The sequence below is a fragment of the Aquarana catesbeiana genome, linkage group LG01, assembly GCF_042186555.1.
Source record: "Aquarana catesbeiana isolate 2022-GZ linkage group LG01, ASM4218655v1, whole genome shotgun sequence".
NCBI classification, from domain to species: domain Eukaryota; kingdom Metazoa; phylum Chordata; class Amphibia; order Anura; family Ranidae; genus Aquarana; species Aquarana catesbeiana.
In genome coordinates, this window is record NC_133324.1 from 826,306,698 (window position 1) to 826,325,463 (window position 18,766).

Below are 18,766 nucleotides of genomic sequence, written 5' to 3' on the forward strand. Positions count from 1 at the left end.
GGCCTGCCTCTCCTGGCCGTGAGACAGCGCTGCCAGCATACTTTAAACTTCAGAAAACATTACCGCCAGTCCTTTCCCATGTACCGCTCCTCCTGTGTCACTATCAATGTAAATCGAAGCCTCTAAATCCCTCTATTAACGCCGCTTATTCTGACTGCTTTCCTCCCGTTCTGCTTCCTCCTCGAGTGTAGCTTTTGATTGGAGGAGGAGAGCGGTCACGTGACCATGAAAGAGAGGAGAGCAGTTACATGACCGGGTCCATGGTGTTAATGGAGGTATTTAGAAGCTTTGATTTACAATGAGTGACACAGGAAGAGTGGTGTATGAGAAGGGGCTGGCAGTGATGTTTTCTATACTTTAGAGTATGCTGGTAATGCTGTCCCAGGAGACTGGGGGTCTCCTGGGAGTGCGGAGGGGGGGGGGGGGGGGGGTTTATAATGAAAGGGGTCTGTGTATTATGCAGGGGCTCTGTATACCATGCAGGGGGCTGTGTAAAGTTGTTTTCTCCTGAAACTCCCTTCTTAAAGTTAAGGTGCGTGTTATACACCTGTGCGTGTTATACACTGATAAATACGATACTTATGTACATGTGATTATTTTTTTTTCACGTTATTATGGGTTATTGTTTGTAGAATTTTTAGGTAAATGATACATTTAATCCATTTTGGAATAAAGCTGTAGAACATAACAAAATGTGGAAAAAGTAAAACGCAGTGAATAGATTCCGGATACACTGTATGGTTCACATTATGCCATTTTTTGGGATGTTTCATTATATGATGTTACTACTTTATAAGTAGTCTATATGTTCTATGTCATTTTTTTAGATATTTTAGTTTAGGGCAAGAGTGTTCTATAAGTATATTGCACTTATCTGTTTTCATAATGGAACTGATGGTCATACTATCATTTTGAGCACTTCAAATTGGATAATGTTTCTAGTAAAAACTTGACAGGGGTTCTAACCCCACACCACTCTATCCTAAACTAAAAAGAAATTGTTTTGGCCTTAGATGCATTTTAAAGTGATTGTAAAGATATTTAAAAAAAACTATTACAGGTTTTTACTTACCTGCTCTGTGTAATGGAATTGCACAGAGCAGCCCTGAACTGCCTCTTCCGGGTCCCCTGCCAGTGCTCCTGTCTTCTCCAGTTCTGTTAATTCCCCCATAACAAGCTGCTTGCTAGGGGGGACCCGAGTTGCACTTTATGCATCTATTGACGCACGGTGTGGCTCAGCCCCACCTCCCCCTCCCTCCTCAATGAATTTGGCTAACACCGGCAGGAGCTTATTGCTCCCGCTGCTGCCTGTCAGTCCCTGTGTGAAGAGGGAAAGAGGAGAGAAGACTGCTGCCCGGCACAGCACTGGATCAAGTAAGGGAAGTATAAAGGGGGGTGAGGGGAGCAATACTACTAACTAAACATTTTTACCCTATTGCATAGAATGCATTAAAGTGTTAACCTCAACACTTCATATTCCTGATATGTACCTGCTGTACCATGTATAAAGTATCCTGTTCTCTTTTTGTACTGCTTCTTTTATGTGAAATCCCTGGTGTTCCTGCTAGTCTCCTTGCTTTCCTATTTAAAAATTACCACACTAAGAAGGTTAGCACACCGTGGTCAGTTCTTTAGCTGTGCTGGGAACTTAGTGTACTTTCCTCCAAAGATCAGACTTGTCTCGACATGCCCCCCGTTGCACAGCCATTCACTGGGAAGCTCAGCGTACTGCTGTTGCTTCTCCTCCCCCCAGCTCTTATGAAGCTGAGGGAATGTGATCACTTATAAAACAAAAATTCTATACAAAAATGGTTTGCCTTTCATTTTTATTTTAAACTGAATGGGTTGTTTTACAAGGTGATCGTTTACAATCACTTTAAGGTAAAAAAAAGTTTAGGCTTGTAGCCAGTTATTCCCCTCAATAAACATTAATCATATAGCATTTATGAATATGGATTTAACCTTTGGTACCCAATCATTTGCTGGATCCCAGGAACTGAGGCTGTTAGGAAGATTCTAGCAGTGTGAAGATCACTCACGTGAGGGTGATTTGTTCTGAGGAATTTTCAGAGCTGCCTTAACTGCTGAATATCATTTTGATTGGCAGGTCCTCATTCAAACAATCATTTAAGATATTTGTTTTGTTTTAGAAAACTTACTTTGGCTGATGAAAAGGAAAAGAATATCCTGACTTCGTGCAAAAATCAATGTCCAAAAGAGGTAAGAATAAGAATGGAGTCTCGAAGACTTGCCATGTTTAACTTTCCGAGTAATTGTGAAGGAGCCTGTAAACCTAGACACGTTTATCCCAGAAGCAACAAAATCATATAACCTTTGAGTAGTAAGAACGTTTGTTATCCAATCCTTGCTGATCACTTTCCATTTGTCTGTTAGTTTGCATTTTTCTTTTTTTAAAGTGTACTTTTTAAAGCATACCTGTATGCTACTTACAATTGAAGCAGCCATAATGTGGGTTAAAATAGCTTGTGGGTCAGGATTGCAATTCTCAACATAAATGTTCATGGTCTCTGGATAATTACATTTGGCAATTTATCTATTTGGGATCCATTTTTCTTTTAAAGAATCAAGGAACACGATCAAATGTGATTTTTTCCTGTAAAAGCAGGACTTGTTGAAGAGGGCTACCTAGGTAAATATATAGAAGAAGGTGAAGACTAAAGTCAAGACAGCATTGCCAAAGCTATATTATTTAGCTATAACAGAGCATTTTGTGCCTAAGCTAAGGGCATGGCTCAAACTTAACAGGGACACTTGCACATCCAGAGCTTTTTACCCAGATAAACTGAACAATGTAGCTGCTTCTTCCATGAATTATTAGGTTATGATGTGATTGAGTACAAACAGTCCAGTACATTAAAAATTCTATATCGTTCCAATTATTTAACCGCCTTTCTCTTAGGGAGCCTACAGTTTCAGACAGTTTGTCTCATGTTTTTATTAAATGTCAGTTATAAAATTAGATGAAAACACAACACTCCTTATGACAACCAGTCTAATGTAATCTTCCTTTTTTATACATTATGGGACACAGAGTTAGGCTAATATTCATTACCTACTGGGTTATACTTCATCTTCAGGTGAATGGACCCTGCTAGAGAAAAGGTCTTTAGACAGCAATTGATCCCCTATATAACCCCTCCCATACAGGAAGTACTTCAGTTTTTTACCAGTGTCTGCAAGGTGGATGGCACGGTTGTTTGAGCTCTCTGAGCTCCAGGTCTCTAGTCCCACAAACGGTTCTTAAATGAATCAAGGGATTGACCGATTGGATCCATTTGACACAGGCTTTATATGCTTAGATAAATGGTACCCGAGCCTCGCAAAGAAGACTCAAGATCCTGCAAGGTTTTGCCTGTAATGCGACCTTCGTGCGCCGGACCCTGCAAAGTGGAATCCTGGACACCACAGCGCTAAGACATTCCTGCAGGGTGCTGTACAGGTCCAAGGGAGTGGACCCTAAACATGAAAAGGGTACGCAGTCCTTGAAGATTCTCAAATGACAGGATCCCGGCGTGAAGGGTGAAGATTTGGCTCTTCGTTTCTAAACTGCCCTGCACCTGGACGGGTAAGTGAAACCCCTTTTATTTACTTATTGTGGGGTGTCCCAGTGATTGTAACAATCAGTCAAGCTAGCTAGAGTCTGGACACCTGTGTGCGGTGACCATACGGGGGAGTTTTGGGCTAGCTGTGGGTGTTTGCAAAGTGTACTTTTTTGCTTGTGTCTGGCTGTTTTTTACCTGTATGATGGCGCACCGTTGTGTGCCATTTCCCCTTGGTTCGCCCTGACGCACATGCGTTCGCAGGAGCGCCGCTGGGCTTAGCAGTCTGTTTGGCGGCCATGGCGCATGCGGTTTCGCCGCGTATGTGCTGTAGCCTTTATCTGGGCGTGCGATTATTCGTGTCATACGCGAATACAGCCACGCCCATTCGCAGGGACCACGTGCGTGCGCAAGCATGCACAGAACGTTCCGGCGCACAGCCAGCTTATTTAAGCTGTGTATGCCAAGCATGCAGTGCTTCCAGAAGGCAGCTGTGCGACACAGAACAGGCTGTAAACCAGGCATTTCCAGCGGTGCATTTCTCCTTACCTGGGTCACGTGAGTCACTAGGTATTGCTTGGCAGGCTAAAGGTGCTTAGCAGGATTGTTACATAGGGCCTTGGTGAGCCCTATTAAAGGGTCTCCTTTCTGAGGTGTGTTAATACTACACTCAGTTACTCTTTTTGTGGCTAGTAAATGTCTTCAAAAAAGAGGAGCGGGACTAACACTACAGGGAAGGGCATACCTATGTCATCAGTAGTTCCTGATGAACCTAGTCATATCCCTAGTCTTGTATCCCCTGAAAGACCAGAGGCTTCAGGGCAATCTGAGCCGCTGCACCTATCTGGTATAGTGCTTACAGTCAACGCAGCTGCTTCACCCTTTATCACCAAGGATGAACTGTACTCGGCCCTAGCCGAGTTAGAGCACAGGATTGGTGGTATAATGGCCTCCATCCTGCAGGGTGGCAAGAAGCGTGACAGATCCCCCTCCCTGGAGCCTCCTAGTTTGGAGCAGGAATAGGTTGAGGATGGGGAAGAGCTAAAAGCTCAGGATTCTGTGGAGAGCCTGGTGGATGAGTCTGCTTCCGAGCAATCTGGACAAGAAGGTATCCAGTTGATGTCTGCCCCTCAGTCGCAGAGGCTTTTGATCCTGACTTACCGAAATGGTTCGTGCTGCCTTTAAGTTGCCTCTTGCAGAGGTTACTGAGCCCCGCCGGTCCTCTTTGGGGTCCCTGAGGCCTCTTCAGGCCGCACAGGCTTTCCCCTTTACACCCTCTGTTGGAACAGGCGGTGTATACTGATTGGGAACATCCTGACAGAATTTTTGTTCCTCTTTAAGAGGTTTTCCCTTTTTACATCCCATGGATGAAAAGTTCGTTAAGAAGTGAGCATGCCAGCTGTAGATGCAGTAGTCTATTCCTTAAACAAGAACTTAACTTGTCCGGTAGATAACAGACAGGCTTGAAAGACCCCTTTGACAACAAATTGGAGTCATTATTAAAAGCTTCCTTTTCTTTGGCCAGTTCAGCTATTCAGCCAGCTGTCGCAGCTATTGGTTTCTGCCAGTCCGTAAAGGATCAGATCAGACGACTGACAGGCCTAACCGGGAGGATGATCTGGATGAAAGATAAGACAGATATTCCTCGAGCGATGTGTTTTTGCAGTTGACGCCTTAAAAGGATTCAATACAGCAGGTTTCTCGTTTCTCTCTCTTGTCTGTACATATGCGCAGACTTTTGTGGCTTAAGAACTGGTCAGCCGAGCTTCCTTGTAAAAAGTTATTGGCAGGTCTCCCCTTTCAGGGGGGAACGTTTATTTGGTTATCATTTGGACAAATATATCCAAAAGATTTCCAGAGGAAAAAGTTCTCTACTTCCTGTGGAGAAAAGCACCAGGCATCCCTCATTTAAAACCTCGGGGACTGCTTCCTCAAATGTCTCAGTGCCAAGGCAGTTCCGCCTCCAACAGAGCCCCAAGGCCAGGGGGAAGTTGCAAGGAAAGGGCCAGAAAAAGCCCTGGGTCCAAAACTCTTTCAAACCCAGCACCAGGCCCTCCTTTTGAGGCAACGCCCCCACTCTATCGGGTGGGGGGAAGGCTGCTGCACTTTGTGGACATTTGGAGAACAATGGTTCAAGACGAGTGGATCACCTCAACTATATCCCGCAGTTACAAGCTGGAGTTGCGGGGGGTTCCCTCTCAGAGGTTTCTAAGATCCAGCGTTCCCTCGGATCCTCCAAAAGGAGACTTATTGGTTCAGGCACTACATCATTTAATGCCTCAAGGAGTGATTGTACAGGTTCCTGTATCCGAAAGAGCGAATCTGTTTACGGTTCAAAAACCAAACGGGACACAAGGCCCATTTTTGGACCTAAGATCCCTGAACCAGCATCTACTAATCCAGTCCTTTAAGATGGAGTCTGCTCAATTGTAGCCTTGCACAAGATGGGAGACTTTATAGCCTCCATTGATATAAAAGACGCGTTTTTACACATGCCAATCTTTCAGCCTCATCAGAGGTTCCTGCAATTTTTCAGTAGAGGAATGTCATTTTCTGTTTGTGGCTCTACCCTTTGGGCTTGCTACAGCTCCCCGGGTGTTCACAAAGGTCCTAGCACCAGTACTGGGTCTTTTAAGGTCCCAAGGCATCCTGGTGCACGGGTACCTGGACGCCCTCCCGCTCAGAGAGCACTCATTACAGGCTCTTGAGTAGACCAATAACATGCACAGTGCGGTATTTGAAAAGCTTAGGCTGGATCATAAATACCGAAAAGTCAGCTTTGAAACCCTCTCAAAGTCTAAAGTATTTAGGTCTGATCCTAAATACGTTCCGAGCAAAGGTATTCTTGCCACCCGCAAGGATCTGTGACCTGAAGGATCAGGTGCGTCAGATGAGGGGCACCAGACAACCCTCCATTCGGCTCTCTATGTGTCTTCTAAGGAGGATGTATCCTCCTTCGAGGCATTGCCCTATGCCCAGTTCCATTCCAGCCTTTACAACAAGACATCTTGTTGGCTTGGAACAGGAGAGGATAAGCCCTGGATTATCTAATGTTCTTATCTCCTCAGGCACACATAAGCCTAAACTGGTGGTTGCAGGATCAGAACCTGCGAAAGGGAAAATCCTTCCGCCCGCTAACTTGGAGAGTACGGACTACAAATGCCAGTCTCTCAGGCTGGGGAGTGACCCTAGAAGGACTCACAGCTCAGGGGAAATGGTCAAGAACAGAACAGAGCCTGCCCATCAACGCCCTGGAATTACGGGCAGTACGACTGGCCCTACGGTCCTGGACAGTGGAGCTTCAGGACTGCCCTATCAGGATTCAGTCTGACAATGCCACTGCAGTGGTCTATATAAACCACCAAGGCGGTACCAGGATTCGTTCAGCTCTGGAGGAGGTGAACCACATACTAGCCTGGGCAGAGGGACATGTGCTAATTCTATTGGCAGTCCATATCCCGGGAGTAGAGAACTGGAAGGCAGATTATCTCAGCCGCATGTAGATCTGCCTGGGGGAATGGTCCCTACTGGCATCCAGGTTCAACAACAAGCTACAGCAGTTTGTGTCCTGAACAAGAGATCCTCTGGCAATCGGAGCAGATGCTCTGGTAGTTCCATGGAGCCAGTACTCGCTGGTTTATGTTTACCCTCCGATCCCTCTACTTCCAAATTTGTTGCGCAGGATTCGGAGAGAGGGAGTTTCAGTCATTCTGGTGGCACCAGCCTGGCCCAGAAGGCCCTGGTTCCCGGAGATTGTGAGACTGACAATAGACGGGCCATGGACGCTTCCAAGTCGCCCCGATCCACTGTACCAAGGTCCTATATTCCACCCCAGTTTACAGTCTATTAATTTGACGCCATGGCTATTGAAGCTAGGGTTTTAAAGGACTGTGGCATCTCGGGACCAGTGGTGTCTACCCTAGTGAATGCTAGTACCCTAGTGCAGTGGTCATCAACCCTGTCCTAATGGCCCACTAACAGGCCAGGTTGGCAAGATAACTGAAATACATCACAGGTGATATAATTTGCTGCTCAGTGATTGCAGTATTCTAGTCTCCATCTCACCAAGGTAATACATAAAACCTGGCCTGTTAGTGGGCCCCGAGGACAGGGTTGATGACCACTGCTCTAGTGAATGCTAGAAAAGCTGTCACTAGGAAGCTGTATCATAAGGTCTGGAAGACTTGTATTGCTTGGTGTGAAACCAAAAAAATGGCATCCTCAGAAATACGTGATTGGGAGAATTCTCTCTTTTCTACAGTCAGCTGTGGCAATCAAATTTGGCTTTGAGTACAATCAGAGGTCAAGTTTCGGCCCTATCAGTATTCTTCCAAAGGCCTTTAGCCTCCCATTCACTGGTCCAAACCTTTATGCAGGGGGCACCTCGCTTGGTTCCCCCCCATTGGGTCACCTATGTGTCTATGGGACTTGAATTTTGTGCTGTCTGTGTTACAGAAACAACCATTTGAGCCTATCAAGGAAATTCCATTAGACTTGCTGTCACACAAGTTAGCCTTCCTGATGGCCATCACCTTCAGCTAGAAGGGTTTCGGAGTTGGCAGCCCTTTTGTCCAGGGAACCATACTTGATTTTTCACCGCGACAGGGTGGTGTTACGACCTGTTCCATCCTTTTTGCCAAAAGTGGTGTTGGCATTTCATTTAAATCAGGACATTATTTTGCCTTCTTTTTTCTCTCAGCCTTGTTCGGCGGAAGAGAGACTGCATTCTTTGGACGTTGTCTGGGCAGTCAAGGTTTATTTGTCTAGCTCTGCAGAGATCTGAGGATCAGACTTTTTGTTTTACCAAGAGGACCCAAGAAGGGGCAGGCAGCTTCCAAAGCTTCCATTGCCATATGGGTCCGTCAATTGGTCATTCAGGCCTATGGTCTGAAACTTAAAGCTCCTCCCTTTAGGGTGAGAGCTCATTCTAACAGGGGTGTAGGAACCTCCTGGGCTTTTCGCCATCAGGTATCTGTGGCTCAGATTTGTAAGGCTGCTACCTGGTCTTCAGTGCATACGTTCACAAAATGTTATCAAGTGGATGTTCGAGCAGCCGAGGATTCAGCTTTCGGCCACAGTGTACTTCAGGCTGCCGTATTAGGTCTGATGGCTATGGTTTGGCAGGGTGTCTCCCTCCCCTCAAGGCTATTGCTCTGGGACATCCCAGTAGGTAATGAATAATAGCCTAACTCTGTGTCCCATGATATATGAAAAAGAAAATAGGATTTTTTCGCCATACTTACCTGTAAAATCCTTTTCTTTGAGTACATCATGGGACACAGTGGTCCCTCCCCTCTTTTTGAGGATTCGGTGCTTGCTACAAAACTGAAGTACTTCCTGTATGGGAGGGGTTATATAGGGGATCACTTCCTGTATAAAGACCTTTGATCTACCAGTGTCCATTCACCTGGAGATGAAGTATAACTTAACAGGTAATGAATATTAGCCTAACTCTGTGTCCCATGATGTACTCAAAGAAAAGGATTTTACAGCTAAGTATGATGAAAAAATCCTATTTTTATAACATACCGAATACTAAAAAATGTCTGCAAGAATCTGATTGAATTTTAACACCCCATTACTCCCCATTACATTAGTACAATGAGTCTCAAGGCTACTCTCAGAGCAGCTGTCAGTAGCTGTATGTTCTTTCTGTAACAAATGCAATAGGATCCAAAGGGCTGCACACTTGAAAACTGCATCCACTTTACTGATAATCATTAGTTATGAATAAGCCCTAGTAGCCCAAATGCATTGTTTTTCCTTGATCCCACTGTGTCTACTGTTGCTGTATATGATGTTTTTATTAATCTCAGTAAAGTGGATGTAGTTTTCAAGTGTACAGCCCTTTGAATCCTATTGCATTTGTTTCACATGGCTGGATGAGCAGTGCTTGCACCTGAATACACTGGAGGTGAAAGAAACTGTGTGGTGAACCTTACCTGGAGCAGCAGCATGAACATTGAGTGTGCATGTTCCTTCTGCTGCAATCTAAAAGCCCGTAGACACAACAGAAAATATGGGTAGTATTTATACAGGGTCCCATACATTCAAAGTGTAACTAAAGGCAAAATTTTTTTTTTTTTTAAGTTTTGCATAGAGGGGAGAAGGATTAGAAGATCTGTCAGGTTTTTATTACAGTCAATGTCTCCGTTAAGGAGATTCAACCTCTCTATTTGTTTTGTTTACCATTAAACGTAAAGGAAAATCCCATATTTTGGGTAAAGTAATAGAGGGGGAACCTTCCAATGGGGACACTAGTTCTGGTGACCTGGGGGGGTCCCCAAGAAATTCCCTTAATTTGCAGTGATTTCCTTTCACTTCCTGTTTGACTATGGGACAGGAAGTGAAGGTAAATCTCCCCAATGGGACAAAGATGGCAAAAATAAACCCCACAGGGGTTATAACCATTCCTTGCTCTAGCTAAAATGAATTAAAAAAAGTATTGCCTAAAGTTCTACTTTAATTTTGTAAATGCAACCCGTTGCTTGTTGGGATATTGAGAGAACATGAGCAGTTTTGTGTGGATATCCCCAAAATGTTTAAATATTATGTATATGTTTTTTTTATGTTGATGCAATAGTTTGGTTTATCTAAACTATGATGTCTGGCTTTGCTTTAGCTGTTTTCAGGGATTCAAAAAAATAAAAAATATGCCATCAGATTAGCATAAGGCAGAACTCACGCTAATACATTGAAAAGCATTCAGAACACTGTCAGACAATTATACAGCCATTATCTCTGCTTCTTTTTCAGCTGACATATTGGAATCTGTATATTTAGATAACATTTTAAAGTTTGGTGAAGGAAAATATAAGCTGTCAAACAGTTTTTCAGACAATTGCAGAAAATTATTTTAATCTTTTTAGCTATGACAGGCCAGAGATTCTAAATAGCACCTGGTTTAATCATTTTAAGATAAAACATTTTTCTTGATGGTCTGTTAAGTGACACAGGATCACAAGTAATGCAAAAAAAACTGGGTTGTACTAAGTACAAAAGGAACTGGACACTGGCAACCCCCCCCCTCCCCCCCAAACTTTAGCCAGTCAAGTATAACTATCCAATTCCCATCATGCTTCAGTTTTTTGCTGGTGTCTTGGAGGATGGAGGTCTGTTCTCTATTCATAAAAGTCAACAATCTTTACTAGACATTTTCCCTTTATCCTATTCTTTCAATTGCTACTCTGCTGAGTTTGGCTCTTTGGCAGCTTTCCAGTTAGGCTAATCCTCGGTGCTGCCTTGGAAGGCCATACCCGGACTCTGCTGAGCCGAAGATGTGGGCCTACCTACAATGTGACCCTTGTAGTGCTTACCAGGCATTTATATACTGTTTTTAGCTGCAGAGATCTTTACAGACCCTAAGCCACTGGGCTCTGAACGTGGTGCTCTTCAGTCCCTTGTGTACTGTGTGTTAAATGCTGAGCTCTCCAGGCCCATGACCCATGGTAAGTTACTCTTGCCCTATATACATTAACATTGTAGGCGCTACCATTATTTTCCCTGTTCCATCAATTTCTGTGAAGAAGCTTAGCACACCATTTCCACAGAAATCAGTGGTTTCTGCAGTTAAACTAGTGATGCATCACTAGCAGTAGTGTCACACAAGTGCTTTAGACACTCTGTCCCCACCTTTTCAGCATGAGGTAGTTCTTTCTGCCTCTATTTCCAAAGGGTATGTGGTTTTGCCTCAGTGTGTCTTTGCTGCCATCTATGGCAGGAGTAGGCAACCTTTGAGAGATGGAAATCTACCTGGACAACATTGAAGAGATCAAAAATCACCGAGGTGCAGCACCCCCCTTTTTTTAACTTCACTAGTAAGCCCCCAATAATAAGTAAAGACAGCATTAAAAAACTAGAAAAAACTACTAAAACGAATATCGCTGTAAAAAAGTATATATAAACTTACCCTAAGTTAGCTTCAGTAAGAAACTCTGCATTCACTTTTATTCAACATTTTTTTCATGTCCGGGAGCAATTGGTTACCCCCACAAGTCCGATGCTGACGTTAAACATAAAAAGAACAACATCTGGTACTGCAGGCTGATTTGTGTTTTTTTTTTTTTTTTTTTTTACTAATTTCAGGCCCTGGCTACCTGCTCTGATTTCTGGCCAGTGAAAGTAGTTTGTAGGGCGGTGTTCAGGGCTCAGTAGTAGGTAGGGCAGTGTCCAGAGGTCAGTAGTAGGTAGGGCAATGTACAAAGGTCAGTAGTACAGTGCCTTGCAAAAGTATTCACCCCCTTGGCATTTTTCCTGTTTTGTTGCCTCACAACCTGGAATTAACATGGATTGTTTGAGGATTTGCATCATTTAATTTACAGAACATGCCCACAAATTTGAAGATTTTTTTTGTATTGTGAAGCAAACAACAAATAGGACAAAATAACAGAAAAAGTCAATGTGCATAACTATTCACCCCCCTAAAGTCAATACTTTGTAGAGCCACCTTTTGCGGCTATCACAGCTCCAAGTCGCTTTGGATAAGTCTCTATGAGCTAGCCACTGTGATTTTTGCCCTTTGCTCCTTGCAAAACTGCTCCAGCTTCTTCAAGTTGGATGGTTTGTGCATGTGAACAGCAATCTTTAAGTCTGACCACAGATTTTCTATTGGATTGAGGTCTGGGCTTTGACTAGGCCATTCCAACATATTTACATGTTTCCCCTTAAACCACTCAAGTGTTGCTTTAGCAGTGTGTTTGGGGTCATTGTCCTGCTGGAAGGTGAACCTCCGTCCTAGCCTCATATCACACACTCTGTTCCCACCTTTTCAGCATGAGGTAGTTCTTTCTGCCTCTATTTCCAAAGGGTATGTGGTTTTGTCTCAGTGTGTCTTTGCTGCCATCTATGGCAGGAGTAGGCAGCCTTTGAGAAATTGAGATCTACCTGGACAACGTTGAACAGATCAAAGATCACCTAGGTGCAGCGCCCCCCCCCCCCCCTTTTTTAAATAAATTAACCAGCAAGCCCCCAATAAAAAGTAAAGACCTTATTAAAAACCTAGAAAAAGCTACTAAAACTAATATCGCTGGGGAAAAAAAATATAAACTTACCCTAAGTTAGCTTCAGTACGAAACACTGCATTAACGTTCTTTCACAATTTTTTCATGTCTGGAGAGCAATTGGTTGAGGTAAAGATGGATGGTGCTAAATACATGGATATTCTTGAGCAAGAATTTTGCTCAAGAATATCCATGTATTTAACACCATTCATCTTTCCCTCAACTCTGACCAGTTTCCCAGTCCCGACTGCTGAAAAACATCCCCACAGCATGATGCTGCCACCACCATGTTTCACTGTGGGGATGGTGTTCTTTTGTGATGTTTGGGGTTTGTGCCAGACATAGCGTTTTCTTTGATGGCCAAAAAGTTAAATTTTAGTCTCATCAGACCAGAGAACCTTCCTCCATACATTTTGGGAGTCTCCCACATGCCTTTTCGCAAACTCAAAACGTGCCATTTTGTTTTTTGCTTAACGTAATGGCTTTCTTCTGGCCACTCTGCCATAAAGCCCAACTCTATGGAGCGTACGACTTATTGTCGTCCTATGTACAGATACTCCAGTTTTTGTTGTGGAACTCTGCAGCTCCTCCAGGGTTACCTTAGGACTCTGTGTGCTGCCTCTCTGATTAATGCCCTCCTTGCCCGATCCGTGAGTTTTGGTGTGCGGCAGTCTCTTGGCAGGTTTGCTGTTGTGCCATGTTCTTTCTATTTGGTTATGAGAGATTTGATGGTGCTCCTAGGGATCATCAAAGATTTGGATATTTTATTATAACCTAACCCTGACTTGTACCTCTCAACAACATTGTCTCTTACTTGTTTGGAGAGTTCCTTGGTCTTCATGGCAGTGTTTGGTTAGTGGTGCCTCTTGCTTAGGTGTTGCAGCCTCTGGGGCCTTTCAAAAAGGTGTGTATATGTAATGACAGATCATGTGACACTTAGATTACACACAGGTGGACATCATTTCACTAATTATGTGACTTCTGAAGGTAATTGGTTGCATCAGAGCTTTTTATGGGCTTCATAACAAAGGGGGGGGGGGGATACATGCGCACATGCCAATTATCAGTTTTTTTATTTCTGAAAAATAGTTTTATGTATATATTTTTCTAATTTTACTTCAACTTAAACTATTGTGTTCCGATCCATCACATATAATTCAGATTTTAAAAAACATTGAACTAAAGGCTGTAATGTAACAAAATAAGTAAAAAGCTAAGGGGGGTGAATACTTTTGCAAAGCACTGTGTAGGTAGGGCAGTGTACAGAGGTCAGTACTATGTAGGGCAGTGCACAGAGATCAGTAGTAGTTAGGGCAGCGGACAGAGGTCAGTAGGATGTAGGATGGCGTACAGAGTTCAGTAGGATGGTGTACAAAGGGCAGTAGCATGTAGGGCGTTGTACAGAGGTCGGTAGCATGTATAGTAGGGGTCAGGAGGGCAAAGTATAGGGGAGTCATGGGGGAAGGTACTGGGGGGGGGGTTCAGGAGATTATGGTCCTGGGAGATATGGAGGGCACAGTACAGGGGGATCAGGAGGGCTGGGGACTCAAGAGGGCATAGCACTGGGGGGGTCAGAAGGGTATGGTATTGGTTGGGTCAGGAGGGCTGGGGTGTCAGGAGGGTATGGTATTGGGGGGATCATTAGGTTTGGGGTGTCAGGAGGGTATGGTATTGGTGGGGGATGAAAAGGGCTGGGGTGTCAGGAGGGTATGGTATTGGTGGGGTCAGGAGGGCTGTGGTGTCAGGAGGGTATGGTATTGGTGAGGTCAGGAGGGCTGGGGTGTCAGGAGGGTATGGTATTGGGGTGTCAGTAGGGCTGGAGTTTAAAGAAGTTTTATATGCAGAGTGGCGCAGGGAAGGTGCAGTGGCCCTTATCCCTGCTGCCTCTCACCTTCCCTTGGATCGGTGAGGAGGGCCAGTGGCGAGGGGTGCGAAATGCTCGGGCGTGTCCGGAGAAGAGCCGAACCCGCCCGAGCTATTCTGGAGGCTTTTCCCGCCCCGTAGCCGCACGAATGCAAGAGGCGGAGACTGCCTCTGCGGCCTGGAATTGGGTGAGCACATGCGCTGCTCTGGAGCAAGGACCGAGTCGGTGGACTCGGCAACAGCGGGACGTCTTTGCGCCCTACCTGTCGGCGGTCGACAGGTAGCCTGCGGTCGACGGGTTACCAACACCCAATCTACGGTGACAGAGGCACTTCAGACATGAAATGCCCTTCATGCTGTCCACATCCGGTTTGTGAGTACCCAAGATATTCTTTTGAGGTGTTTAATTAGGTTGTCTCTTTAGCAAGACAACGTACCGGCTCCCAAACACTAGTGGAATGGTCCTTTAGGCCTCTCTTGCTCATGATCCATTAACCATTCCGGTTTGGCCCACACTTTCCTCAGGGACCTGACGCCAAGTGACTGGATCATTGTTTTCTACTTAAGATCACAGTCTATTTTCAGAAATCTTTCTGTATTCCTTCCGGTATGGCCCCCTCATTTGTTCTAGCTAGTGAAGAGTTCTCTACAGCTACGCTAGATTTTATGAACAAAATCACGACTATAATTGCTGACTGAGAGTGCAGGACTGTAAATATATCTACTAGTTCCCCTCCGGATTCCCTATCTGACACTCCTGCAGCTTTGGCAGTCTCTGCCTTCTGTGCAGATGCGCTGTCATATGAAAAGTATTGTGTATGCATTCATACCGTGATATAGGGCCCAGGCTTAAAGATACAATTTTTGGATCATATTGGCATGGTGCAAATTTGTTTAAAACTGGAACAAACTGTGGTTGAAACTACTACATTATTCGCCTGGGGTCCCTAAAAGACCCTAAGACTATCAAAATCTTTGCATTACACTCCTTCCTTTGACCAGTTCTGCATGGACAGTGGGCTTCTCCAAAAAATTTTTCTTCTCAATATCTGAGTGGACATTAAAAAGTGGGCTTTCCATTTCATGAGACAAAAAACACCAAAAAGGATACTTCCCCCTTTGGAGCTACCAAAATGAATGTATTAATTAACCACTTACCAACCCGGCCAATTCTGACAGTTTGCTCCTACATGTAAAAATCATCATTTTTTTGCTAGAAAATTACATAGAACCCCCAAACATTATATATGTTTTTTTAGCAGAGACCCTAGAGAATACAATGGCGGTCATTGCAACTTTTTATCTCACACGGTATTTGCGCAGCAATTTTTCAAACACTTTTTTTTGGAAAAAAAAGTTTCATGCTTTAAAAAAGAAAAACAAAACAGTAAAGTTAGCCCAATTTTTTTACATAATGTGAAAGATGAAGTTGCGCCGAGTAAATAGAAACCTAACATGTCACGCTTCAAAACTGCACACGCTCGTGGAATGGCGCCAAACTTCGGTACTTAAAAATCCCCATAGGCGATGCTTTAAAATTTTTTACTGCTTACATGTTTTGAGTTACAGAGGAGGTCTAGGGCTAGATTTATTGCTCTCGCTCTAACGTTCACGGCGACACCTCACATCTGTGGTTTCAACACCGTTTTCATATGTGGGCAGGACTTACGTATGCGTTTGCTTCTGCGTGCGAGCACACGGGGACAGGAGCACTTTAAAAAAAATTATTTTTTTTTTAAATTGTTAATTTTACTTAAAAAATTTTAATTTGACACTTTTAAAAAAAATAAAATAAAAATTTTGATCAAGTTAATTCCTATTACAAGGAATGTAAACATCCCTTGTAATAGGAATATGGCATGACAGGTCCTCTTTACAGTGAGATATGGGGTCAATAAGACTCCACATCTCACCACTAGGCTGGGAAGCCTGAAAAAAAAATAAAAATAAAACGATCACCGCTTCCCAGCCGAAGCGGCGCTGTTTTTTTTGAATGCAGAGGCCAGGCGTGACGTCATAACATCGCGCCCGGCCTCCGACGATCATAGAGACTCCGGCGACCATCTGGTCCGCCGGAAATCTCTATGATCAACATCCGGGGCCGGCGGATCCGCTCCCCGATTCACCAATCGCAGAGGTGAGTCGGAGGCAGCACCGGAGGGCGGCGGGAGGGGGGGGACGTCCCCTCTCGCTGCCCGTAAGAACGATCAAGCGGCTGACTCGCCGCTATGATCATTCTTATGGTGTAGGGAATCGCCGGCTGAGAACGGCAATATCTGAATGATGTCTCTAGCTGCAGGCATCATTCAGATATACACCCACAAACCCAGGACGTCCATGGATGTCAAGTGGTTAAATTGGACTGGAAATTGCAACAATACAGTGCATGTGCCATAGACCCTCCACTGGGCAACCCTAGCATCTTCTCTCCCCCAAAGGATGCCTCCCCACACATCCGGAAACCACCCCCACCCTACAATCCCCAAAAACCCCAAAGTCCCCCTAAGATCTGATATAGGAGACCCGATCCCTCCCTATGGTATGAGAAGTCCTCTGGGAGTAAATATGGGAAACAAAAAGACGATGTCAAGTAGATGGATGATTGTAGAGGATGTGGGAGATTGTGTGTGTGTGTGTATGTGTGTATATATATATATATATATATATATATATATATATATATATATATATATATATATATATATATATATATATATATATATATATATACATATACACAGTGTATATGTATGTGTGTGTAATTCGGCAAGGCAAGATGATGCAAAAAAACAGTCTCTCCTGACTTCTGCAGTGTAGCAGCTGATTGATTGGAGTGCTGGCCAGGGTTAACTTCAATGAAAGTATACTTGCAACAATATAACCATCTCAACGCTCTTGTGTCCTTAACTCCTCTGCGATCTGTGCAGGAATGTGGCAGTATCATATACAAATGTGCTTCTAACAAAAGTGTCCTTAGCATCAAGGCAGGGTGAATCCCTCCTAGTTAATGACTCTACGCCTCGTAGGTGTGTACTGGGTCCAGCCTGCTAGGGGAGCAATACTCTGCAGTGTTGGCAGCTGATAGACCATCAGGGGGTCGGTTAGTACTTCTTGAATGTAATTAGGCAGGAATGGTGGGGGCGATGGGGGAGCCTTTTCCTCCTGGGTTGAATCTGGCTTCGGCTTGTCCCCAATTGTAGGTAAGGCACTCCCTAAGCTCTCTAAATTTTGCCGCCTTCCTGGCTGGGATGGGGCTGCACTGGTCTGGCTGGAGAGCCAGGTTCGAAAGAAGCCCATGGTGTATGTTCCCCCTGGAATGGCAGTCCAGGAGTGCCGTAGTCTCACTGCGATGTGGGTCACTTTGAGTTATGGCACCGAGGTCACTGCACTCTCACACTTTTTTCAGCACCTGCCTCTAGGGCTGAGCCTTTGGGCTAGGACCAGAAGAATTTTTTTATTCCTGGCCAAAGGGCCGGCCATTGTTTTACACAATAGCACTTTTCACTTCCCCTCTCCACTTCCTTCCCCACTTTACTTCTTTATTTTTGTGTGTTTGTTGTGTCACTTCTCCTTTTTTGTTGATGTACACTTTTTCACGTTTGACTGGTAGGTTGTAGGTCCTCGGGCCTGCCCTGAATGTTTTGGGAGGGGGTGGACATGGCCTTCTGGCTTGGTTTGCCCTCTTTTATGGGTTCTCCTTTCGGAGGAGCCCCACCTAGTACTTGGGTGGGTCTGTCTTGGCAGACCTTCCACAGAATGGAGTGTGTCTGGTTTCGGCCAGATGGACCAAGTGAAGTACCTCAGTCCCTGTCTGGAGCCTAACGCCCCGGGGGATCAGGGTCAAGGTCCTTCGCCTTTGGAGGACTATATGTACACCCTGTGCATGTTTTGTCTCACATTTATGTGTGCACTTTTAGCACATGCCGACCGCCGCAGGCCGATTTACATTGGCAGAATGGCACGGGCAGGCAAAAGGAGTACCCGTACGTCCCGTTGAAATTCCCGCCTAGCGGTGTGTGCCCGTGGGTCCTGTGCACTCTGTTCACCGGCATCCTGCGATTGTGGCGAGGCAGAAGTAAACAAGGCATTTCCCTGTTCTGCCATGACATGACAGGGATCTACTGCTCCCTGTAATTGGGAACAGCAATCTCTGTCATGTTGTAGTGAGCCCATCTCCCCTCAGAACACATCCAGGGAACACACTTAACCCCTTGATCGCCCCCTAGTGTTTAACCCCTTCCCTGCCAGTGACATTTATACAGTGATCAGTGGCTATTTTTAGCTCTGATCGCTGTATAAATGTAAATGGTCCAAAAATAGTGTCAAAAATGTCCGATCTGTCTG

The 18,766-nt window shown here is 44.7% G+C and overlaps 1 protein-coding gene across 2 annotated transcripts in view; it reads left to right on the forward strand.

Annotated features, from left to right (window-relative positions):
• NFXL1 (nuclear transcription factor, X-box binding like 1) overlaps positions 1-18,766 on the forward strand; it is a 154,972-nt gene that overhangs the window by 101,236 nt on the left and 34,970 nt on the right. For both annotated transcript variants that reach the window (XM_073608484.1, XM_073608483.1), the window contains exon 19: positions 2,151-2,220. In XM_073608484.1, coding sequence (XP_073464585.1) covers positions 2,151-2,220 — 70 coding nt within the window. The remainder of the gene's footprint in view (positions 1-2,150; positions 2,221-18,766) is intronic.